Consider the following 23,967-nt stretch of genomic DNA (forward strand, 5'->3'; position numbering starts at 1 on the left):
GGCCACTACTTACAAATGAATAATTGTATCAAATTTGTATATTAGAACTGCAATAAATTATTGTTCAGATAGTTGTTTGGAAAATTGTTGAATAGTTGTTGTAGAGAGCGTCGTAAACGGCTAATGAGTATTTGACAGAGGCTTTCGTTTGCTTGAATGATCTGAGTTTAAGCTGGAGTTGAGTTAAGTTGAGTTTAGAGTCGGGAGTTTGGATGAAGAAACTAGATAAGATACATTATTGAGCAATCGACTGGTACGAGTACTGGATAGTGGAGGAATCAATACATATAGTTATACTTAATATAGCAGAGTATATAACAAATGTGAGTGAGCTATAGACGAGAACTAAAAACGAAGTTTTGTAAGATTGCTTTTTGCATTTGATTGAGTTGATTTGTTTTCTGTTTTTTCTGATTGTTGTTTTTGGTTTCTTAAGACTGTACGTTTGTGGGTTGTTGCCAGCTAAGCTAAGCTAAGCTATGCAGCTATTATAGGATAGGATAGGAGTGATTGAGCCTTTACCTAGGTAATTCAAGCCACTAGGCTGGGAGTCACTTCTGAGAACCGCTGTGACCATATCTGCGAGCAGGGACTCATAGTTTAGGGAGATACAAGAGGATATGCTAGAAATAGGGCTTAAGTTCATATAGGTACACTGTGGACACACAAAACATTAAATTTATCGAGCATGGATCGCCGGGTATGTTATCTGGTTATTTGGTTAATTGGTTTTCTGGTTGCATGGTTGTTGCATGGTTGGAAGGCGGCATGAGCATGGAAAGCCTTTCAATTTCGTATTCGTCTAAAAATTGCATTTCAAATTCATCGCAGCCATGGATACACATACACATATATATGGAACGTCTGTGTGTGTGTCTGCTGAGTGAGTGTGTGTGTGTACGTGTGACTGTGTGGATGCAGTGTGTGTGTGTGTGGTTGGGTGTAATTGGTTGGATCTGGGGATAACTACCGTTTGCCCATCTCATCGCCCTGCTGCTTAATATCCTTAACGACATCATCGGCCCCCGAGACGAGCATCAGCGGCAAATTCAGCCAGGGCCCGGCTAGTTCACTCAGATCGGAGCCATCAGAGGCACGTGAAGACTTCCGCGATGAGGCACGACTGGAGCAGGCAGTTCCCCGACGACTAACCTGCAATGATCCGGAAAGTTATCACAAAATAGTGCTACAAATCTCATGGCAACTCACCTGCAGGTGGAAAAAGTTGAGGGCCGAGAGCTTCGATTGCCATCCTCCGGGGCTGGAAGTTTGAGTGGCACTGTCGCCGGAATTGGAGCGCTCCTTTTCATTCTTGCGCCTGCATGGAGTTAGACAATAGAATTATAGAGAGAGAGTTCAATGTGTTCAATATAGAGGTTGTGTCTTGTGGTGTAGGGTGTAGTACCGCAAATAGTCCTTCCAGCCGGTCTGTATGGTCTTGGCCGCCTTTTCCTGGCGCTTCCAGATCCGCGTCGACGAAACAATTTCCAATTCTTTGCGCGTTGGAAACTGTTTCTTGAACTTGACATCCATTTGTTCCTGCAACTGTTTGAAGTTATCGGTCTCCTCGACATGACCTAGCACGTGCTTCACGAGCGCGTGCAAAATATCGAGACAGTGTATTTTATTACCCTTAGAGATGGGCAGATTAAATGACACTAGAGCGACATTATTAGGCTTCGAGATGCCCAATGGTGGATCGAGAGAGGCAATAAAATCGGACAGTTGCGAGAAGTGTATAAACTGGGTGGCATGTGGATCATATCTGAAACGAAATCAATTGCGAATCCATTAATCGACATCGCTCTCTATCCACTTAAGCCGCAATCATAGCTGCTGCTGCTGCTCTTCTGCTTCTACTCTAATGGGGGAAACACCTACTTGGACCAGCGTATGTAAAACATCTCCAAGTCGTCTTCGACGATCCCGATCTCCTCTTCCTGGTGCGCCTGGTTGAAGTTCTCCAGAATGATGGCAATGTACATGTTGATCACAATCATGTAGCTGATAATGATGAAGCTCGTAAAGTAGGTAATGGCCAGCAGAGGGTGGCCGCAGTCGCCATTAGTCTGGCGGTTGAAGAAGGGATCGCAGTCGGGCGGCTGGATCATCAGCGACTCGAGCACGTCGTTCCATCCGGCCGACGTCATCAAGCGAAAGAGCAGTTGCATGCTCCGCCCGAAAGTCTGGAAGTTCACCATGTCGTCCAAGGCGCCCTGCAGCTTCACGTGGCCAAAGAGCGACATGCCCAGTATGGCATAGATGAAGGTAATCAGTCCCAGCAAGGCACCAATGTTGAAGAGAGCCGGCAGCGACACCACAAGGGCAAACAGCAGCTTCCGTATACCCTTGGCCGCTTTTATCAGGCGCAGGATGCGCCCTATACGGAACACTCGCACGACGCGCAGTAGCGTCGGACTGATCGGCAGATCGATCATGATGTCCTCCATCAGAATGCCGAAGATGGAGGCCAGCACCAGCAGGAAGTCGAAGACGTTCCAAGGGACCGTGAAGTAATGATAGCGAAGTCCCACAATCTTGACAATGGCCTCTACGGGAAGAAATATATATGCAATGGGATTAGCAATAGATCCAAGTGATTCCTTTGCTGGTTGCCTGTTCGCTCTCTTACCCAGACCAAAGACCGTGGTGAAGAAGGCGTTGCTCACTTCCAGGATGAAGAAGACCGCATGCGGTTGATCGTAGTGCTCGATGCCCATGGTAAGCATGTTGAGAAAAATCAGTACAAAGATCGCAATCTCGAACCTGCACATCGTCAGAGAGACACCACAAAGGTCCATTAATGTTTTTCTTCAAAGCGGAAGCTTCGGGGGAGCCGAAGTCGAGGTGCTCCTCATAGATACAGACAGGAAAGGGGATATTTACAGGCAGGGGGAGGAGCACCATGGGTTTCTAATAGATAGATTTATAGAGAGATAGAGAAGTAAACTAGATCTAAAACTAAGTAGTACGTATATACATGCTGATTGCATTAAAACACACCAAGAGGTAAAACCCCACCCGAAACGGATGACTTGAACAGCCCCAGGACAGCTACTCATGCCCAGAGTGCGAAAGGTATTAGGTAATGGGTATCAGGTATTAGGGGAAATGTCATAGAATATCCAAGTATCGTAGTATCATAGTAAATAAAAGTGCTCTACATTTATTACTTAGAGAATTATGCATCGGGATATGGGATACGGAGAGTTGGGTGGCATTTTTGATGGTGTTTGGCCGGGTCTCCATCACTGAAGAGGCGGCAAACACCTTGGTGATGATCAAAAATGCTGGGAATTTCAAGTGTTCAAATGATTTTTATCACCAAATCAGAAACAACCGAGAGTTGTGTGAACGCCTAACCGGTATAGACAACTAATAGTTACAGTTACAGTTAGAGTTAGCGTTAAAGTTAGTTTTAGTTTTAGATTTAGATTGAGAGTAGAGACGAGAGACAAGAGACAAGAGACTAGAGACAAGAGAGAGCGAGAGTAATAGTAACTAATAGTAGGCATAAACTATAAGATACTCGTAGGGATACGTAATTTGCTGGTCTTAGATTGAGCTGGTTTGTAAATTGGATTTGATCAAATGGTTTGTTTACCTTCTCGAATTGGATAAATCATAAAACATAGCTAAAAAATGATTTATAGGTCGCTTAATAACTTTCTGTGGTTTCTTTCGTCCCAATTTTTTCATAGCCGTGTAATAGTGTTTTTGAGATTCGGTGAGAAACATTTCCAACACTCCTCCTTCATACTATATAAAAGTGATGAGAATAGAATGAACATTTAATCATATATATACAGTCCACAGTTAGGTAACGTAACACTCTAAGCTCTAAGCTCTATATACAACTCGGCACAACATTATCATTATCATTATCAGCAATACATTAACGATCGGGTGTGGGTACACATATGGAGATGGAGTTTTCGTTTCTTATCGGGATGTCAACGGATAGAATGGTATAACAATCAAACAGATCGGTGATGACGAATGTATGTATGTACAGATTATACATTTACATAAAGATATACGTATATTTATATAAAGGGTTTCGAACCATGTGCTGGGGCCCATATTTACCATAGGCCAATGGACTTACCTTCTTCTTGAGCATATTGAAGTTATCAATGATAACTCCAATGAACAGATTGAGTGTGAAGAACGATCCGCACACAATAAATATTACAAAATAAATATACGCATAGAGATTGGCCTCCCGCTGCGGCTGCAGATCCACTCCACGAGCGTCCACGGCATCCGCCATCACCTCCATCCAGCCCTCGAAGGTGGCCACCTGGAGCAGGGCCAGGTAACCCATGCCCACATGATCGAAGGTGATCTTCGAGTTGATCCACGTGTAGTTCTGCTCAATGCAGTCCCACTTGTCGTTCACCTCCTGCACACAATGAATGGAGAAGGAAATATCAGTTAGTTGTGTGTTTTTGGTGAGAAGCACAGGACACGTAGATCCTCCTCCTGCTCCTCCTTGGGAGTGTGTGTAGAGTACTCACAGTAACTGGCAGCAATTCTCCCATTTCATTGACGCACTTGAAAAACTTCCCACCAAAGAACTGAACACCCATTATTGAGAAGATCAACCAAAAAACCAAACAAACCAAAAGTACATTGAAAATTGATGGTATTGCATACATGAGAGCGTTTACTACAATCCGCATTCCTTGCCACCTGGAATAGAAATGGAATGGATGAAATGCTAGTCATTACTGGGATGGATACTGGAGATCGTCGTCGCGTTTGTTGCATCTCAATTTGTTTTTCTTTTACTTTTGCAATGGGTGCTAATTGGTTACGGTTACGGTTCTGGTGCATACAAGTGGAATGATTCTCTTCTAACTATTACGAGTGTATCTATGCATATGTACAGTGTCGTCTACTTATTATAAATTTGAGCATATATACAGAAATTATATGTGAAGTTTAGTTTAGTTTATGTGAAGGTAGAGGATAGACAAGTCAAGGCTGCAGGCTACAGACAAAACAGAGGCGAGGAGGATGCAATGCAAAGTGTTCTACGTATTTCTATTCGAAATCCATAAAGAAGACGAGATTGTATTAAACACTGCACAGCTCTGACGAAAGCCGGATCGACGACTGACACCGACTTATCCCAGAAATAGTAAGAGACTTAAGAAAGTACGAGTAGCAAGTAGCAGTAGTTGCAAGAGGCAAAGAAGTGGCCTACGTGGACAGCTCTTGCTTCACTGGATGCACAGATGTTTGAGAAGGTTATGGTGCAGCCTATAAACTAGACCAGCGACTGGTCAACTTACCGGGAGATGGCTCTCAGGGGTCTCAGGGCACGCAGGGTCCGCAACGAGCGCAGAACCTTCAGGTTCTCATTCTCTTCAATGAGCAGCGAGAAAACCGATACCTGAGGAATCACAACCTCAATCAGAGATTGCGGATCAAAGTGCTATAGATGTACTCACAAACACTATGATAAAGTCAAGTATAGTCCAGAAGCTCGTGAAGTACTTGGAGAAGCCCAGCGCCAGCCACTTGAGTATCATTTCCACCACGAAGATCAGGCAGAAGGAGAAGTTGGTCCAGTAGAGCACACGCTTCAGCGTCTTGTTGCTGTCCAGATAGATGTCCTCGAAGCAGAGCGTAATACTCGACGCAAAGATCAACACTAGCACAAACCACTCAAAGGCCGGAGTATCGACAACCGTCAAGACAGCCGTCCTAACGCGGGTCCACTGCTTGGCGCTCGGCGTGTCCATGCAGGACATAAACCAAGGGCAGCGGAAGTAGAAGCTGCCAGTTCGAAAGGGGAAAACACGGAAAAAGCATGACAAGATGTAATTGTGATGCAGCTCAAGTACTCACTGATCGTAGCACTTCTGGGGGAAGCAGTCATCTGGCACCTTCGGCGGCTTCGCCTGCCCGTAGCTCGGAAAAGTCATGGGATCATTGTAAGCGCCCTGCGAGTTACGTCTCCCACCGACAGTGAGGTCGTCTACGTAGGAAACCAAACAATGCCATGGTTTTTCGGTCAGTCGTGTGAATGCCGACGGCTTCTGTGCCGCCTTCTCCGGCTGATCGGATTGCTCAGTCTTGTGGGTGTGGGCGAGAGCCAGGGCCAGGGCCGAGCTGGAGTCGGCGGCGCCCGAGCTGTGCGACTCGGTGCGCGCGGACTGGAAGGAAGCGGCTTTGTCTAAAGTCGATTGTGGATGCTCCATGGGGCGTCGCCTCTGCCCAGCCGTTGGGTGTGCTTGTGAGTGGCCATGGCCATGGCCATGTCCGTGACTGCGACTGTGGCCAGACCCATGGGTGTGCCCTTGGCCGTGACCATGAGAGGGGGCCGCTTGGATGCTCGTGGCATGAAAGTGCTGTTGGTGCTCGGTGAGGGCGGCCAGCGGGGGCGTGGGCGTGGCCTTTAGCGATGAAATTTGCGCCAGTGTCGGTGGCTCAATGCTCGACTTCAAGGAGGTGGGTGGCGTGGCGGGTACGCCAGTGGACAATGGAAGCACGAGCTTCTGCTTCTGGATGAGCAGATTCTCGTACGAGTTGGTGCTCTTAAGCGATAGACTGTCGAGGCGCAGACTGTCGCTGTTGTGAAACTTGCGCGGCATCTTTTCCGACTCGATGCGTAGCGTGGAGATTGGCTTTTCCTCCTCCGGCAGCTCCTCCAGCCGCTCGATCAGCGAGAGCCGCTTGAAGCGATCGAACTGTACCGTGAACGGGTCGATCTTGCGGCGCGTAAAGGGCGACTGGCTGGCGCCCGGACCTTGACTGGTGGCTGCCACTGCCATGGCCTCCATGGCCACGAAGGGCGCATGGATTTGATCACAGATTTTGCGTATTTCATTCGATATGCTAAAGTCCTCGTCGATCTTGCGCTGCTTCTCCAGGCTGCGACGCTTAATCTTCACGGACTGGCGCTGGGCGGCGGAGCTGACGGATTGGGAGCGTCTCGGCACGCTGGACAGGTCGTAGCTGTCATAGGGATTGAGTGGATGCACTACCTCATCGGCGGCCGTGCGCTCTGAGGCGCCCGTAATGATGGCAATGTGCTCCATGATCGCTTTGGTGGCCTCGTCGGCTGCCGGCGAGGGCTCCGATAGGGTGGAGAGCTTACGCTCCAGCGAGGTGGTCGAGCGCTTGATCTCCTCCAGCTCCTTCTCGAAGCTCTGGATGATGTTATCGAACTCCGAGTGCTCCGCCAGTGCCTCGCTCTCTTGCTGTCCCTGACTGGAGGATCGGCGCGAGCGCATTGGGTTCGACGAGATGTAGCTAAGATTGGACTTTGGCATCTCGTCGTCCTCCTGCAGGAACTGAAAGAGCTCCTTCTGTTCGCAATTGAGCAGCTCCTCGCGCAGATTCCCCCCCTGCTGCGAGAGCAGCTCGTCCTGCTCAATCGATATGGAGTTCAGGGAGTGGCCACTCGAGTGCCTTCGCATCTCGGCCTCCTCCGACTTGAGCAGCGAGCGCTGAGAGTGGCCGCTGGACTGGGATAGCCGGTCCAGGGACTTCCTGTAGCTGGGTGAGCGGGTCAGCAGCGACTTCTGGTACTTGAGGTAGGCCTCGTCGTGCTCCTCGCTGCCGTAGCGCCGCGAGGAATTGTCCTGAAAAGAGTCGCCGCGGTTAAAGGAGCCGCTCCGCTGATCGTTGGCATAGGGATCTGTGTCCGTGGAGTTGTACTGGCCCAGAAGGCGCAGCTCGATCGACTCCGTGTAGGTGGCCTCGTCCCTGGAGTCGTTCTGTTGAGTGCTCACCCCCGAGGAGATCTGGTGTTGCAGCCGTCGCTCCGCCAGGGCGAACGGAGTCAGGTTGTTGCTGTGTGTAGACATGATGGCCGTCTCGTATGTGGGCGGCAGCGAGTCTGTAATTGGTGGCAGTGGCTGGTCCTGCAGCTGGATCTGCTCTGGCACATCCGAGGCCTCGTCGTACTCGAGCCCATCGACAATTGTGTGCAGACCGTCCCTCAGGGGTATCTGGAAGCCAAAATCCGAGCCCGAGACCGGCCGATTCATAGACTCCTGAAAGAGAAAAGGGTAAGTTAGTGTGGCCGCAAGGAGACTTCATTGCGAGACACCCACCTGGTAGCTCAGTCTATGGAACTTGGTCTCGGCCAACAGATTGGACTTGTCCATCTCCATACCCTGGAGCTGTGCCTGCCCCTGACTTTGAGCGTGAGCCTGAGCCTGGGCCTCGAGCACAATTTGCTGGAATTTTTCGGCAAACTTCCGCTCCTTACGATCCTTACGCTCCTGCCTCTTCTTCCTTATCAGATCGCGCACCCGCTCAATACTCCTCGCCAACTTAGACTCCTCGCCTACTTCCTATATCGAGGGAAAGAACACAAGTAGATCGTTAGCCAAGATATCGAACACGGGGCAGAGCAACAAAAGAGATCGCTACAAGAGTTTGTTTTTTGGTTATTTTTGATTAGACATTGACATCGATACAACGACATGGAGTTACAATCAGAATTCGGGGTTCCAATGCATACAAAAGTAAGGTTTAAGGGCAGGCAACACAAAAGATTATCACATATATGTATATATAGCTATGTATATATTGCCTGATCAGCTTTGGGCTACTCTAGAAGTATATACAGATTTATTTTGTTTGGGATTTAGATTACAGTTTGGCTAACTTAAACGAAGCAAGCAAGTTTAAAGCGAGTTTAAAATGATTTAGTTCGAAAAATTACCTTCTTCTTGAATATCTGTTTATCGGGTTTTTTAGTGTATTTAAATTGTTTCGGTTTGTTGGATTTGGTTTTCAGGTTTAGTGTATGTGTGGATGTGTGGAGTAGGTGTGTGTGTGTGTGTGTGTGTTTTGTGTGGCAAGTGGTTAAGATTAAGATTAAACGCATGGTGCAAAGTTGACAACAGAAGATTTGGTTAATTCGATAGAGGTAGTCAGTGCATATCAGAGATACTTAGAGACAATAGACATACATAGATAGATACGAGTACAAGTACGTGGAGTACGAGTACCCCATAGTCACACAATTCGAACAGAGCCGAACCGTAGAGCCCCAACAAAAGGCCAGTTCTTGGCAGACCTTGTGCTGGGTCTTGATTATAGGATCAAAATGAAATTCAAGTTTAGTTTTAGTAGAGTACAAACATTTAGCACATTTAGTAACGTAATGCAGAGTGTGATGGTTTTTAATGGGAATTTGAGCCATAAGAGTGAAACGTAAAGAGAATTTGCTTGTCCAGAACAGAAGAGTGCCAGATCGTATGGTGTATGATATAATTGTTTCAATTGTGTGGTGCCATCGGTCGATAATACTATGAGGGCTAAGATTGAACACACACACACACAGAGAGATTAAGGATCAGACGCACACACAAATAGAAATACCGGAAATCACATCAAAGTGCAAAAAAACATTTAACTTCTAACCAGCGATCGTCTGATTAAACACATATAAGTATAACTTTTCTTTTAGTGGTTTGATTTTATGACAAGGAAAGGAATAATCCCTCTCCAGTCCATTCCGGAGCTATTCACGTTTAGTTGTTAGATTGTTTAAGTAACTTTTGCTGGCACACACCAAGACATACGACATTTACATTCACAAACGTTTAGAAATATCGAAAAGGGAGGCGGGGAGCCTGTGACTTGCCTCTTTCTTCGACTTGAGCTCCTCGGAATTGAAGCTGTTGAGCAACAAGGCCAAGAACAAGTTGAGCACCATAAAATTTCCCATGACCAATGTTGGCAGAAATATGGCAAAGCATGTAGAGGCACCTTGCTGCAAGATATAGTCAGTACATGTACAATCTATGTCTAAGCTGTCTACAAACCTCCTCTTCGGCTCGCATACAATCCCAGAGCGGTTCGATCCATTCCCCGCACAATATGCGAAAGATCATCATGAATGAGTGAAAGAAGTCATTGAAATTCCATCTGCAAATGAGGAGATCAAAGATTATAAACGAACATATAAAAGAGAAAAAGTTTAGGTCTTGCCTTGGCACTGGGTCTGGGTCAAACTTTTCGGGTGTGTAGTCTTTGGAGAACAATTGCATGCCAATGACGGCAAATATGTAGATGACTATGACCAAGATCAGCGTGAGGTTACCCAGCGCACCGATTGTCGATATGATAATGCTCAGCAGCACCTTCATTGTGGTCCACGACTGGGCCAGTTTCAGCACACGCAGCTGCAAACGGAGCAAAGGTTAGACATTTAATTTATGCATTTCGATTTCAACGTCGCAGTACCAGTCGCAGTCCCCTCAAGACACTGAGGCCATCGACCAGCTCGAAGATGATGTCCAGCAGACTGGCCGTGACTATGAGCAGGTCGAATATATTCCAGCCGCACAGAAAAAAGTCCTTGGACAAGGCCATCAGCTTAACAATGCACTCAAAGGTGAATATGGAAGTGAAAACCTGTGGAAAAGAAGCGAATTTAGCAGTTTAGCAGTTTTGCGCGATTCTTCGTCCACTTACCTTATTGCCCACATCCAGGGCATTGCGAAAGCTCTCGCTCATGCCGTGATGCTCCATGGCCAGGAAGGCTGTGTTCAGCACAATGCACAGCGTGATGGCCAGTTCGAAGAGCGGATCCCTCACCACCTTGTAGAGACAGTTCTGGAACTGCAGCCAGCTCTCGTAGTCGGCGCAGCAGTGGACACAACGATCGCAGTTCCGGTCGGGAAGATCATCTAGGCCCAAATAGAATCAATTACAATTCGTATTCCAAAAAAAGTCGTAGACTCCTCACCGATAACCACCACCTCCGAGGAAAACTCCTGATGCAGGGCATAAACGTTGTGATTCTTAATGCGGGCTATGTTCCCATTGCACTTGATGAGACGCACTTCGCGCGGGGATAGCGCCAGCTCCACGGTGGACACGTGGCCCAGCTCGTGGGTCGGATCCTGCTCCTCGTGATCGTCGACCACGCCGGAGTCATCCTGCGAGGATTCGCGATTAACGCCGCTTGAGGTGGAGCTTGCCTGACGGCTGCTGGCGATCAGCTGTCCCTTATAGTCCGAGGGATACAGCATATTAGGGTTCTTCTGCGGCTCCTCGTGGAAGCTAATGCGGTTCTTGGAAGTAGCAGCCGCGGGCTCTTTGGCTTGCTGATGCTGCTGCTGCTCCATCTGCTGGTATTGCTTCTGCGCCTGCAGCGTGAGGGCGGATGGACGCTCTGTGGCACTGTGACGTGGACTTGGTCCCGGGCTGGGCGTGGCGGAATGGGATTTATTGGCATCATTTTCATGGCCATTGCTGCCGTTGCCATTCCCATTGCCATTGCCATTAGTCTCTTTCCCACCTTTTGTCTTTTTTCGGCGCGTCTTCTTCTTGCTGTACGAGGCCAGGAGGACGCCCTTCCGCGAGTCGATCTTCTTCTTGTTATTCTTGTTCAACTTCTTCACATTCAACACGGACGGATCAAAGCTGAACGTGGAATCATCGCGATGGTCCAGCAAGTCCTTTTTCCGCTCCTGCAAGGTGCAAAATCGGTTAGATCAGAGGATCAGGCTGCGGGAAAGAGCTGCGTGGGCACTCACCTCGTTTGTTATCTCCGCCTCCTCCTCGTAACTCAACGCGACTACGGCTAGCATCAGGTTAATCAAGTAAAATGAGCCAAAAAACACAACCACCGTAAAAAATGTGACACTCATGGGACCACAAGTTGCCAGCACCTGCGGAAGGGACATGGATTAGCTCATCACGATAATGGGAGCCAGAATTACACTGACCATATTGTAGACGTTCTCCCAATAGTCCAATGTAATCAGCTGAAAGGTCGTTAGCATGGACCACATGAAATTGTCGAAGTTGGTGTAGCCATGATTGGGATTCTCGCCGACGCAGATGCACACATAGCCGAGGGGGCAGTGACGGGCGCCAGTCAGGTTGCCACAAAGCATGGGCATCTCCTCATCGTCATACAGCCAGTTGTCCGTGTCGTTGACCCACCTGAAAAGGACAAACCTACAATTAGCATTCAACTTTAATCATGAAATAACAATCCGACATACATATGCCAGTCGAGATGGGAGACGTTGGTCCACTCGGAGGGCACCTGACGCACACACTTGTTGCGCAGCTCGCCCATATAGACCTGCAGTGCGAAGAGGGCAAAGACCATCAGGCAGAAGATGGTGAGTGTCATGACCTCTGCCAGTTGACGGAAGGAGTGAAGCAACGCATTTATAATTGTCTTCAGTCCGGGCATGATGGAAACCGTCTTGAGGGCGCGCAGCACGCGAAACGTACGCAGCCCCGCCAGGTTGCCAACCTCCATACCAATGGTGGCATAGCCACTAGTTATGACCACAAAGTCCAGCCAATTCCATGGGTTGCGCAGATAGGTGTACTTGTTGAGCAGAAAGCCTTTGGCAATGATTTTGATTACCATTTCGATGGAGTAAATGGCCAAAAAGATGTACCTGCGGATTGGCAAATTTTAAGGTTAAACAGACTGCGCGTACACTCGAATTTGCAGTACTTACTCAGCCTCCTCCACCGTCTCGGTCATGGCTAGGAAAATGCAGTTGAACAGAATGGTGGCCATGACGCAGTAGTCGAAGAATTGGTTCGTTGCGATATAGACGCACACGCGCCGCGCTGGACTCCATGGATAGAAGAGAAATAAGCTCTTGGTGCCTGTGAAACGATGGATGTAGTTCTTGCGGAAGCGTTTCGAAACCACACAGAATGTCTGAAATTGCGAGTGTCTTGTTAGGGTTTTTGGCGAAAACAAAGCCGGCGTCAGGCGCGGAAGAACCGTTGGAAACAGGGCTGCAAAACCAATCTAATTCCTCTTATAGCAGCAAATATCGACTAACAAACAAATTGCACTCGATATATAGTCGTCTTTCAAAGAACTACGCGATACTCGTGCTGGCAGAGACGGCTGCTCACAGTCGTTTCAGGGCTGGTAAATTTTTCAAAATATCAAGATCAATACATTTTTAATTAGGACCCTTGGAGGGATGGATAGCCTCTTATTAAGGAAATTTGGGAAATCACTGGATCAATGCAAAATCTAGTCAAACTTTATTGTTAAGTTTTCTCAACCAAATTTGGCAAGTTTTCGATACCGAGAATGAATATGAATGAACGCTGGGCCTTCGAGCCAGACCTATAATATTGTAGCAATAGCAGAATGTTATATATTATATACGGCTGTTCCCTAATTTCAAGTTTGCGCCCACAGACAATTAACTTTTGTTGGCGGCTATCGCACGATAATATCGATATCGCATGGAAATCAACCGTGAACTCGATATTTAGGCGGCAGACAAAGAACTACTCGATATTTGTGCCATCAGAGCCAGTGCGACCATTTAAGGTATATTATATACTTTTCAGAATATTTTGAATACGAAATTGAGTTCATTAAATATTTACGGTATGTAGGTATATTTGATGAATTTCATCGGTCTATTAAATTCCATTTTTAAAGTAACGCATACTTTTTCAAATATCCCTAGAGGACATTCTATAAAATTGTAGCAATAGCAGAATGTGAAATATTATATTCGACTGTTCCCTAATTTTTAAGTTAGCGCCCACAGACAATTAACCTTTGTTGGCGGTTATCGCACAACAATATCGATATGCATGGAAATCAACCTTGGTCTCGATATTTAGCCGGCTGTCAGAAAACTACTCGATATTTGCGCTGTCAGCTCTGTCACCAGGCCTTCGAGCCAGACTTCCGCTCCACCATCGTTCTTTCGTTCTCAACCAGTCAAACCGACCAGAAGGAAAATGAGAGCTAAGGTAAAAATCTGAACACCAAGTGAACTAAAGCCAAAAGATTTATTGCAAGTGCAAAAAACTTAGTAGTGAAAGTGGATGCTTATTTAGATTGCCATTTAATTGTGCTTTTGTCTCGTTTTCAGTGGCGTAAGAAGCGTATGCGTAGGTTGAAGCGTAAGCGCAGAAAGATGCGTGCACGTTCCAAGTAGACGCAGCACAGCACCGTCGTCGACCACTAAATGGTAAGTGCCCGCTTGTCCAGAGGAGCCCCAGCGACACGCAATATACTAATTTGCCGTTTTCTGCTTGTTTCAGGAACTTTTGATTACAAGCACACTACTGAAACATGCCGTCTGGGAACCAAATTGAGGCCCGAAAGTAATTTTGCAAAAGCAGTTCACGCAAAACAAGAAAATGTGCATTTTAAATACACTTCAAAATTTCAAGTTTAAATTGCTTCCAATAAAAATTACTGGATTTTCACAAAAGTTCCAACCGAATCTAATCATGTGTTCTTAATAGGAGAGTGGAAAAAAAATAGAAAAAGCGTGCTGCCTCAACCTAACCACATTTTTATCTCATGTGTATGCGTTAGTGCACAGAGCACGTTTTGTCTAAAATGTTATGCTTTGTTTTCGACAGTTTGATTATTGTGGAATCTAGTTTATCTTGGAATATCAAGTAGTTTTCGCTCAAGTTTGGATGTTAATGACGCGGTGCCGGCAGACAACAGGAGAGCGTGGTCGCTTGAACCAAGAAGATTAGTGAGAGTGAGTAGCGTTTTGCGGTCGACGGCGCCAAGTACCAAAACCAATCCAACCCAGTCGACGCACCGACCGACTGACTGACCACATTAAACATTGATCATCGTGTCCACGGCCAAGGCAGTAAATTTCCACTAAATCGGCTAATACAATTATTCAGACCATGGGCTGCTGTTGCTTGCCCACCCGCCCTTGCCTTGCCCCTTGGGAGCGCGTGTCGTGCGCTCGTCAGATTGGCCGGGCTGCGCTCCGTTCCGTTCTGCTCCTTGGGCACCATTCGGAACTATCGATTTGTTTGCCGGAGAGGAAACCAGAGCGAGCCGAGCGTTGTTCATTAGCGTCTTGATTTCTTCAATTATATATGCAGATGTGCCAGTCGGAACAGCCTGCCTGCCCGCCTGTCTGTTTTCCATGCTAAGGATGATGTTTCTGTCTGTCTGCCCGCCACTACCCCCACTATTCTGAAGGTCGTTTGTCACTGTAATACACACATAAACGTCGCTCAGCCGAGTAAGCAGAAATTTTAATGTAACAAGCAAAAATTACGATTGGGTGGCAGTTTGCCATTTACCATTTTGTGTGCCTTTTCTGTAAATTTGCATGTGCCTTTGGTTACGCTATGCTGCCGCTGTCGTCGTCGGCGTGCCCTCCACACCACACCACATCCACCCCGCCCTGCCCAGCCATTCCAAGGGTGGCGAGTGGAGCTGTGGAGGATAAGCCTGTGTACTTTTAAGTGCACGGAATGAAAAGTTGTGTAGGGTCTTGTTCGGGCAAACATGCGGTGTCTGTGTCTGTGGCTGTGTCTTATCATTGGAGCAGACAACTGTCGTCGCCATCGTTTGCGAAGTGAGGCAAGGCAGTTCAGTTGTTTGCTTTGCCTGGCCGGCACTTGCCACTTGCATAAAGAGTGTCCCATTAAATGCAATTAAGCACTTTGATTCTCCTCCGCCCGTCATCTGTATAGGTTTTTGTCCCACAAACACACACTAACACACTCACACGTGCATGAGTAAACATTGCATTGGCGTTGCCAATGGACGCGTGTAAATGTCCGGCAACATTGCGGCACATGTTCTAAACAGAGATGAGCAGTGCCGTGATTTTACAGTCACGACTTGGTCTTCCAGTGGCTGGATCAAGCATTGTTCGCTATTTATTTTTGGTTGACTAAGCTTTAGCACACAATAAGATTTAATTATAGATTACCACAGACTGTTTGCCTTTTACTTGACTTGCGAGTGCTTGGCCCAATCGATAAGGAACATCACTCGATGTCAGGTAAGTACTTGGTCACAGGCTGGCTCATCTCCCATCCTGGTCACTTGCATGTTTATTTTTCCAGAGCCGGTCTATGTATGTGCCGTTATTTGAAATTATTTCGCCACGACACGTGGCATGAAACGCCGCCAAGTCTTGAGTACACTTGCATGTTCGTCTATAATTTGTCCTTTTGCGGGCTGCTGCGGCTGTGTTGGCCAGTTTTGTTTGAGTCACGTAAATACGGTTGTCAACTTTGCCTCTCCACTGCCCCCAGAGTCCGTACCGAGTCCACCCCGTGCATGGCATGACCCATATTCCCGCCAGGAAAGTTCATGTGAGTGTGTGTGTGTGTGTGTGTTTTGTTCATTGTTTGCCGTAGCTCCAAAAATTTATTCTCACTTTTGAAATTTAACGAGCCCGCGCGACGGCATTTACGCTGATTTCCTTTTCGGCTTTCGAGAGGGCCACGAGGGTCGTTCTAGGCGTTTCCATTAACCCCCGCCTCTGTCCGCGTGCCAGGAAAAAGTGCATTTCCACTTGTGCACACACAATGCAAATGCAAATGCAACAAAATCAACAGCAAAAACAAAAACAAAAGCCAAAGTCGCGTCGCGTTCCATTTCCGTTGTGCCACTTGCAGTTGCAATGCCCTGCCCATGCCCATGCCCGAGCCAGCGCCCCTGTCCTCCCGCCGCGCCCATCGATTGTTGCCCCTGGCTTGGGACTGGGTCGCGTCTGTGTGTGACTTTTTAATTAATGGCAATGGAGGCCAAATGGGGTGGCAGCAAAGGCTTTGCTTGGCCTGGCTTGGCCCCGGCACATTTTGGGTCTGCAGATAATGGAAACTGAGCCACTTACCTCCTCGTATATGAAGGTGTCAATCTCCTCAAGCGGCTTGCCGTACATATCCTCCGGAAAGGGCTCAAATTTTCGCGGCAGCACATCCCCATCCTCCACGGAGGCTTTGGTGCGTGGGTGGAAGCCGTACTCACGCACCAGCTGGATGTGCCGGTTCTCGTGCTTGACCTGCGACCTCTGCGTGTAGGCAACGACCTGGTGTTTGGCAACAGCTGAAAGGAGAGGAAACACAAAGATGATCAATGGTTGATTGGTTGAGTATGGTTTGGTTTGGTGAATATAATTTCCACATCCCACCCCACCCCAATTTAGCTAATCTGTCTCCGTTCTCTTCCAGGAATCAGCGATAAATAATATGACCGACAATTCGGCGACCGTCCAAGTGCTGCAGGCATTAGGCGGAGGTGTCGCCGGCGGCTTGACGAGGAGCTTGGTGCAGCCGTTCGATGTGATAAAGATTCGCTTCCAGATGCAAGTGGAGCCGGTGGGCAAGCACGAACACATGTCCAAGTACCGGGGACTGCTGCACGCATTTGGCAACATCTACAAAGAGGAGGGACTGCGGGGAATCTGGCGTGGTCACAACTCCGGCCAGGTGCTGAGCATTAGCTATGCAGTGGTGCAGTTCTGGTCCTACGAGCGGTTCCGAGTCATTGCCCACAAGATGCCTTTCTTCGACGACCGACCGCTCCTCTTGTACTTTCTGTGTGGTGGATTGGCCGGCTGTCTGGGCACGATGGTGGCCCAACCCTTCGACGTGATCCGCACTCAAGTGGTGGCCGCCGATCCCAGCAGCAAGAGGAGTCGCATGGGTTCCCTGAGAGGTTTGCGCTTTATTGCCGCAACTGAAGGCCTGCGAGGCTTGACCCGTGGCATGTTCTTCACCCTGGCGCAGATTTTCCCGCTGGTGGGAGCCAATTTCCTCATCTACAAATACCTCAACGCCCTTGTCCTCTTTATAGTGAAGAAGTCGAATCCAGACCACAACATTCCCGGCTTCTGTCTCTTTGTCAATGGAGCCCTAGCCGGTGTGGCGGCCAAGTTTCTGGTGTACCCCGCCGATCTCATCAAGAAGCGTATTCAGCTGCATGGATTTCAACAGGATCGACAGACGTTTGGTCGGAATCCCGTTTGTCCGACGGCAAAGCAATGCTTCATGAACACCCTAAAGGATGAGGGCCTCTCCGGATTCTACAAGGGCGTCAGCCCCACGCTGCTAAAGTCCGGCATATCCAGTGCCTTCTACTTCACCATCTACGACTACATTAACCGCTACGTCATCCATCCCGCACAGGACCGGGAAGAGAAACGACGGAAGGAGGAGCTGGCCAAGAGGGCCGAGCCCAAAAAGGCCAGTTGGACCTAATAAAGATGCCCATGTGGGTGATGCCAGACAGAGACTCTGCCTCGATTGTGAACCCCAAAACATCCCACAGACACAAACAGATCCAACACACACAGAAAAGGTTTAAATTATTACACTAACATGATTTATTTTGTACATCGGCAACGTTGTGGAGCGGCAGAAGGAGGCAGGGGAGCGAGCAGTTTGCCTCCTTTCGATGTGGACATGTGGAATGTGGATGAGCGAACGAGCCAGACGAGAGTATATAAGTTAAAAGTCCAATGGAATTGGGTGAATGAGCAATAGACTAGATGACCGGATGGCCAATGCGTGGCAGCAGAGCCTACGACCAGTTGGAGCCAGATCCCGACCAGCCACCAGCTGGGGGCGAGTAATTGTAACCGTCTCCGCCGCCGGAGGATGCGCCGCCATGGGAGCCACCGCTGTATCCTCCGCTGGAAGCGACAGCAGCGGTCACCACCTGGCTATCGTAGCTGCTTCCTCCGCCAGAGCTGTAGCCGTGTCCTCCAGAGCTGTAGCCTCCTCCTCCTCCACCTCCTGAGCTATAGCCACCGGAGCTGTAGCCTCCGCTGCTGTATCCGCCCGAGCCAGAGCCCGCGCTAGATGCAATGACCGCAATCTGGGCATCATCGTGTCCGCCAGAGCTGTAGCCTCCTCCTCCTCCTGAGCTATAGCCTCCCGAGCCGTAGCCTCCGTTGCTGTAGCCGCCAGCACCCGAAGAACCGTGAGAGGAGGAGTCAGAGCTAGCTGCAATTGCCGCAATATTGGCGATGGCATGGCCAGAGTCGTGTCCGCCAGAGCTGTAGCCACCGGAGCTGTAGCCTCCAGAGCTGTGTCCACCAGAGCTGTATCCGCCGCCACCCGAAGATCCGTGGGAGGAAGAGCCAGCTGCAGCTGCAATAGCCGCAATCTGAGCATCATCGTGTCCGCCAGAACCATGTCCGCCGGAGCTGTAGCCACCTGAGCTGTAGCCCCCAGAACTGTATCCGCCGCCACCCGATGATCCGTGGGAGGAAGAGCCAGCTGCAGCTGCAATAGCCGCAATCTGAGCATCATCGTGTCCGCCAGAACCATGTCCGCCAGAGCCATGTCCGCCGGCGCTGTAGCCACCAGAACTGTAGCCTCCGGAGCCATGTCCACCAGAGCTGTAGCCGCCTGATCCACCGTGGTTCTCGGTGATTATGGCATAGGTACTGACGTGTCCTCCGCCGCCACCACCACCGCCTCCATGGCCACCGTCATGGGAGTGAATTTCATAGCCTCCTCCGCCGCCGCCACCACCTCCATGGCCACCGTCATGGGAGTGAATCTCGTAGCCTCCTCCGCCGCCACCGCCTCCATGGCCACCGTCATGTGAGTGAATCTCATAGCCTCCTCCTCCGCCGCCACCACCGCCTCCGTGATGATCACCATGATCTCCACCGCTTTCGGGCAGGTGGATGCGAATGTGGACGTGCTCCCGTCCAAATGAAGGCTTGCCCCACACCGCCGGGCTGGCGAGCAAGAGCGCGCTCAGCTAGATGGGGGAAGGGAAGGGAAAGATGACACTATTAGGATCGGAAGCGCACTCGCTCGCAGATCAGGTGAGTGGAGTCCACCGCCAACTCACAATAAAACAAGCTGCCATTTCTCCTGATGTCGAAAGTTGCCAAGGATTCGGATTGTAGCTCGCCGGCTGCTGGGCTACGAACTATGTGACTGGAAATGATTCGGCAATCGTCTCTGCGCGCTGTTTTATACGCGCCGCGCACTACGAGCAGAGCTCTCGAGCTCTGGAGTTGAGGTTATGTAAGTGGTGCGGCGCGACGGTCGCTGTGGCAAGTGCAGGCGATAATCTCTCCGACGACGAGCTGAATTGAGCTGAACTGAACTTGTGGCATGGGCAGGGGGGCAGGCGGCTGCAGTTGGAGTTGGAGTTGGAGTTGGGGCTGAGGCTGGGGCTGCGGCTGCGGCAGAGCTACCACCAACAAGCACGACCCATTGAAGGCCACATTGTTTCGTTTTACCTTTTCTTTCTCTCCACTCTCCCCACTCTCTCTCCCTCGCTGGGCGATCGGCAAGAGTGTTGACCTCTCACATCAGCCTCATCATCGTAGCCATCATTAGCTGCCCTTTTGCAAAAACTCTCTCTCTCTCTCTCTCACTCTCACTCTTCATCTCTCACTCTCTATCTAATGCTGCTCTCGCGCCGCGCTTTGCCTCTCCTCTGGTTGTGCTGCTCCACTTTCGTTGGAACTGGGAGAAAATCCGAATGGCCCTAAGCCGCCGCCTATTAGTGGGCTGGCTGCCGAAAATCGTTAATAATCATCGAAATTCCAGATCCAGTTTTAGTTTCGGTCTTGCCCAGCTCTTGGCCCAGGGCCGGTGGTCCAGTGTGGTTGTTAACCGTTAGTTATGCAGCGTTCGTTCATGTTTATGTATGTATGGTTTATGCATGCTTATGCAGATACGATACGAACTTCCTATTGGCAATTCCTTATTGTTGGATGTGTCTGGCACTTGCATAACGGATTGGCCAAGCCAAGGGTCTGCCTGCCTGCCTGCCCGCCTGGAGGTTGCTGCTGCTCGTCGTTTGTCATTAACCCATTGATGGCCATTGCCATGCCGTACCGTACCGTGCCGGAAATTAACCCGATAACATTGTTTACTCAGGGGCTTTACTCGCTGGAGCGAAAGTATTTCTCTTTCCCTCTACCTCTCGCACAACAGACTCACACACAATAACAGGTTTTGTTCTATTTATGGTTTATTGGGTTAGGTCATTGTCTGCCGCTTCTTCTATAGAGCGTTGAGAGCCCCTCAGACTCCCTCCCTCCACCGCCATTCGCCCGTTATTGGGTTAAGCTTCGCCTGCAGCGGATCTCCAGCGCCAGCATCAGAAAAATATCTTGTCATGCTCGGGGGCGCTGCAACACTGGCGAAACAGAAAGAAAAAAAGTACCGTAAGCTCATCATCTCGCTCTTACATCAGCGGAGAGGCGAGGTCATGGCCAGTGGCCGCATTGGACGCCCTGCGTCTCTTTCGCTATCCCTTCCCTGGGCATTGTTTTGCTTTCGCCGCTGATTAGCTACAGTTTTCATTAGCATCGAGTGGTGGGGAGTGGAGTGCGGTCGGGGGGAGCTGCAATTTTCATCGGAAACGGGGCCATATGGCAATTTCGATTACGAACACCCGTCGACAGTTGATTAACATGCCTCATCTTCCATCTTTCATCTTCCCATTCCCATTCCCATTCATATTGCCAAATCAATTAAAAGACATTAAAATTCAGTCAAATTTGTAAACAAAAGCGTGGCATGGAATGGCACCTCAATGTTTGGATGGCTGCTTACATAAGGGACGGGACCAGTAGTAGTGCCACCAGAGCGACGCCAACGCAACCAGCTGTTGCCAATCAAATGATGGTAATGATAATCATCATGATGATGTTGCTGATGGGATATGTTCGACTGGGAATCGGATCGGAGTCTGTGTCTGTGTCTCTTTCTGTGGCATTCGAAAATGCATTTCATTAACAGGAAAGCTGACGTGCAACATTCGATGGGGATTACATCTTCGGGCAAACCACCAACCGAGCCGAGGGCCACGATGCTCATGATGATGATGATGACGACGGGTCTCTGGGCAACCGGTTGGCGGTCGCACATTAACATTAAATGCAACAAAGACGCATCTTCCCCGTATTGCATAATGGTCCCACCAGGTCGGACCGCTTTGCCGCGCATCTTCATGCGGAAGCAAAGTCATTCTCAAGGCGGCCAAAAACAAAAAGGAAATTACACACAGACACAGAAAGCAGCCAGTCTTTTGGTTTTCCCAAAAACCAGTTGCATCTAACCAACCGCCAAAGGGGGCGTCGCGACGTTGTCGGGAGTGGTGGCACGCTGTAGTTGCCGTGGCCGTTGCCGTTGCAGCTGCGCAGACCTTTGCACAAGTTCAATGGTGACAGGAAGTGGGAATACGATTGGGATTGGAGATGGATGAGGCTGCAGACTGTGGTGCAATTTTAATCCATGGGGATGCACTTTCGATTAAGGCTCAAGGTAAACTGCAACCGAAAACTACAGCCCCAAAGACTAGAAAATCTGTAGCAGTCTTTTCGTTTTCCAAAAATCCAGTTGCATCTAAGAAACCGCAAAAGGGCGTAGAGAGTGGTAGCACAAAGGTCTTTTGGGACGGGAAATGGTACTGAGATGGAAATTAGAATTGAATTAGTATACATAGGTGATGAGTAGATGAGACCACACACTGCTGGGCCAAGAAACAATGGAAATTACGCACAGGCATGGAGAGCGGTCAGTGTTTTGGTTTTCCAAACATCCAGTTGCATCTAAGAAACCGCAAAAAGGGCTTAGGTAGTGGTGGGAAATGAATTGCAATTGCAGTTGCAACGGCGCAGACATTTGCAAAAGTCCTTTGTGACGGGAAATGGTACTGAGATTGGAATTAGGATTCAATTATTTACAGATCTATGAGTGAAGATAGGTGTTGAGCAGAGGAGACCACAGACTGCTGGGCCAATTATTTACCAATCATTAGTCTCAAAGCGTCCAAAAACAAAGGAAATTACCCATAGGCATAGAAAGCGGCCAGACTTTTGGTTTTTCCCAAATCACTTTCATCTTAGCAACCGCAAGGCCCCCCCTTGTGGTGGCACGTTGCAGTGCACTTGCTCAGCTCTTTGCACAAGTTCAATGGTGACGTGAAGTGGGAATGCGATTGGGATTGCAGATGCGAAATGGGCAGACTGCTGTTGGGGTTTCTCTCCATGGGGATGGATGTAGATTTCTATGGGGCACGGATTCTGGCCCCATGCGAATCCAATTCGAGGCGGACAATGAGGAAAAGAATGCGGCACAAGGTAAACTGAAACTGACAACAGGCCGAAACGAAAAACGAATAAAAAGAATAGGCCAAAGGAGGAGGATAAAGGCAGATGCAGCCATTGCTCTACATATTTAATTAGTTTCCGTTTCCGTTCATATTCGTAATCCGCAGTTGGCATTGTTAACCCTCCCCCCCATGGATATCCTCCAATTACAATGGTCCCGTCCCCATATCGCCATTCCGCCTGCCACCGCCACCCACCCAATCCAGCGCGAGAGGACAATTTGTCTGTGCTCCCTGGCCCTGTCCCTGTCGCTGTCCCTGTGTATTTTGCCTGTGGAAAACGATTGCGTAACTTATGGCCAGTCATCAGTCGAAAGTTTGTCCGGCGGCTGGAGAGGGAAGTGCTTCCCATTTTCGATTTGTTTATCATTTATTTAAATGCCGCTGGCCTTAGGGTCGGGTCCAGGGCACAAGTCTTGGCCGCCATTAAGCTGCTTCGATCCACATTTTATCGGCCCAGACATACATAGGAGCAGGACCCAGACCCGTGCTAAACCAAGGGCACACACAATGAGCAATGCTATTTAATTATGTTGATGAGCACTGGCCGAGCAGGAGCCCCCAAAAAGGAAAAGGCAACACGCACAAAGAGCAAATTCCTTCTTCTCCTTCTATTGAATCTCCTCCAATCTTTAGCTCCTGCACAGTGGTTGTCGTCTGAGCGATAGTGAACAATAGACCCAGGAGAAGACACTCTCAGGCAACACTCTGATGACTCTGGCCACTGTGCCGCATGTTTTGCTGAGTTGGCGTGCAGGTGTCGCTGTCAGAGTGTCAGAGGAGGTGGAGGTGGAGGAGGAAGAAGCCGTTTGGCCCTGCCTTCGCCTTTGGCCCTCTTTTCGTATGCATGCCCTCGTATAGTATCCAGATTTGATGGCTCGTCCCACCTTCCCTGCCCACCTCAAGCATAACATTTATGTGGCCGGTGGGGATGTGTAGAATGTGAATTTTGGGGGTGGGTAGCAACTGTGCTTGGGTGGTGGAGTGGAGTGAAGGCACAGAAAACTATCAATGGCTGGGAGTTTCATATTTCAGACTTACCTTTTTCATCATTGGCCCCGGCTTGATCATCACTCATCTTGACTGATTGTCGTCGTTTTGGTTGC

General features: G+C 49.0%; 3 protein-coding genes and 1 long non-coding RNA gene across 8 annotated transcripts in view; 2 read left to right on the forward strand and 2 right to left on the reverse strand.

The window, feature by feature from the left end:
* Nucleotides 1-23,939, reverse strand: part of LOC117891951 (sodium channel protein 60E) — a 28,081-nt gene extending 4,142 nt beyond the window's left edge. For 2 of the 5 annotated variants that reach the window (XR_004648663.1, XM_034797807.1), the window contains exons 1-25: nt 23,903-23,939; nt 16,605-16,816; nt 12,465-12,673; nt 11,991-12,401; nt 11,709-11,928; nt 11,517-11,651; nt 10,724-11,450; nt 10,450-10,664; nt 10,219-10,389; nt 9,964-10,157; nt 9,798-9,900; nt 9,617-9,745; nt 8,690-8,704; nt 8,073-8,315; nt 5,860-8,012; nt 5,460-5,787; nt 5,301-5,401; nt 4,521-4,695; nt 4,109-4,405; nt 3,605-3,759; nt 2,633-2,766; nt 1,882-2,551; nt 1,406-1,765; nt 1,210-1,318; nt 971-1,152 (exon numbers count right to left, since the gene is read on the reverse strand). Coding sequence is in view for 4 of the 5 variants with exons in the window: in XM_034797807.1 (XP_034653698.1) it covers nt 971-1,152; nt 1,210-1,318; nt 1,406-1,765; nt 1,882-2,551; nt 2,633-2,766; nt 3,605-3,759; nt 4,109-4,405; nt 4,521-4,695; nt 5,301-5,401; nt 5,460-5,787; nt 5,860-8,012; nt 8,073-8,315; nt 8,690-8,704; nt 9,617-9,745; nt 9,798-9,900; nt 9,964-10,157; nt 10,219-10,389; nt 10,450-10,664; nt 10,724-11,450; nt 11,517-11,651; nt 11,709-11,928; nt 11,991-12,401; nt 12,465-12,673; nt 16,605-16,816; nt 23,903-23,939 (7,685 nt within the window). In the remaining variant the exon portion in view is untranslated. Of the gene's footprint in view, nt 1-522; nt 656-970; nt 1,153-1,209; nt 1,319-1,405; nt 1,766-1,881; nt 2,552-2,632; nt 2,767-3,604; nt 3,760-4,108; nt 4,406-4,520; nt 4,696-5,300; nt 5,402-5,459; nt 5,788-5,859; nt 8,013-8,072; nt 8,316-8,689; nt 8,705-9,616; nt 9,746-9,797; nt 9,901-9,963; nt 10,158-10,218; nt 10,390-10,449; nt 10,665-10,723; nt 11,451-11,516; nt 11,652-11,708; nt 11,929-11,990; nt 12,402-12,464; nt 12,674-16,604; nt 16,817-23,902 lie in introns of those variants that run through there. The other 3 variants (XM_034797808.1, XM_034797810.1, XM_034797809.1) reach the window with 3 other exon arrangements.
* On the forward strand, nt 13,618-14,219 carry LOC117891970. The gene is made up of 3 exons (XR_004648664.1): nt 13,618-13,740; nt 13,863-13,961; nt 14,035-14,219. It is a non-coding gene; the product is annotated as an uncharacterized LOC117891970 (long non-coding RNA).
* LOC117892460 (mitochondrial thiamine pyrophosphate carrier) lies at nt 14,410-17,970 on the forward strand. Its single transcript, XM_034798711.1, has 2 exons — nt 14,410-14,489; nt 16,942-17,970. Exon 2 carries the CDS (start codon nt 16,960-16,962, stop codon nt 17,968-17,970), a length of 1,011 nt encoding a protein of 336 aa, XP_034654602.1. The 5' UTR covers nt 14,410-14,489; nt 16,942-16,959.
* On the reverse strand, nt 18,072-19,729 carry LOC117891961 (loricrin). The gene is made up of 2 exons (XM_034797833.1): nt 19,580-19,729; nt 18,072-19,486 (listed from the first exon to the last, which is right to left on the reverse strand). The coding sequence occupies exons 1-2, from the start codon at nt 19,595-19,597 to the stop codon at nt 18,293-18,295; spliced, it is 1,212 nt and encodes a 403-aa protein (XP_034653724.1). The 5' UTR covers nt 19,598-19,729; the 3' UTR covers nt 18,072-18,292.
* Nucleotides 23,940-23,967: the final 28 nt, after the last annotated feature.

This window comes from Drosophila subobscura, chromosome E (assembly GCF_008121235.1).
Source record: "Drosophila subobscura isolate 14011-0131.10 chromosome E, UCBerk_Dsub_1.0, whole genome shotgun sequence".
In the NCBI taxonomy this organism is placed as follows: domain Eukaryota; kingdom Metazoa; phylum Arthropoda; class Insecta; order Diptera; family Drosophilidae; genus Drosophila; species Drosophila subobscura.

Excerpts from the sequence above, each read along its gene's own strand:
- LOC117892460 (XM_034798711.1), top strand. The coding sequence starts at position 16,960 with ATGACCGACAATTCGGCGACCGTCCAAGTGCTGCAGGCATTAGGCGGA.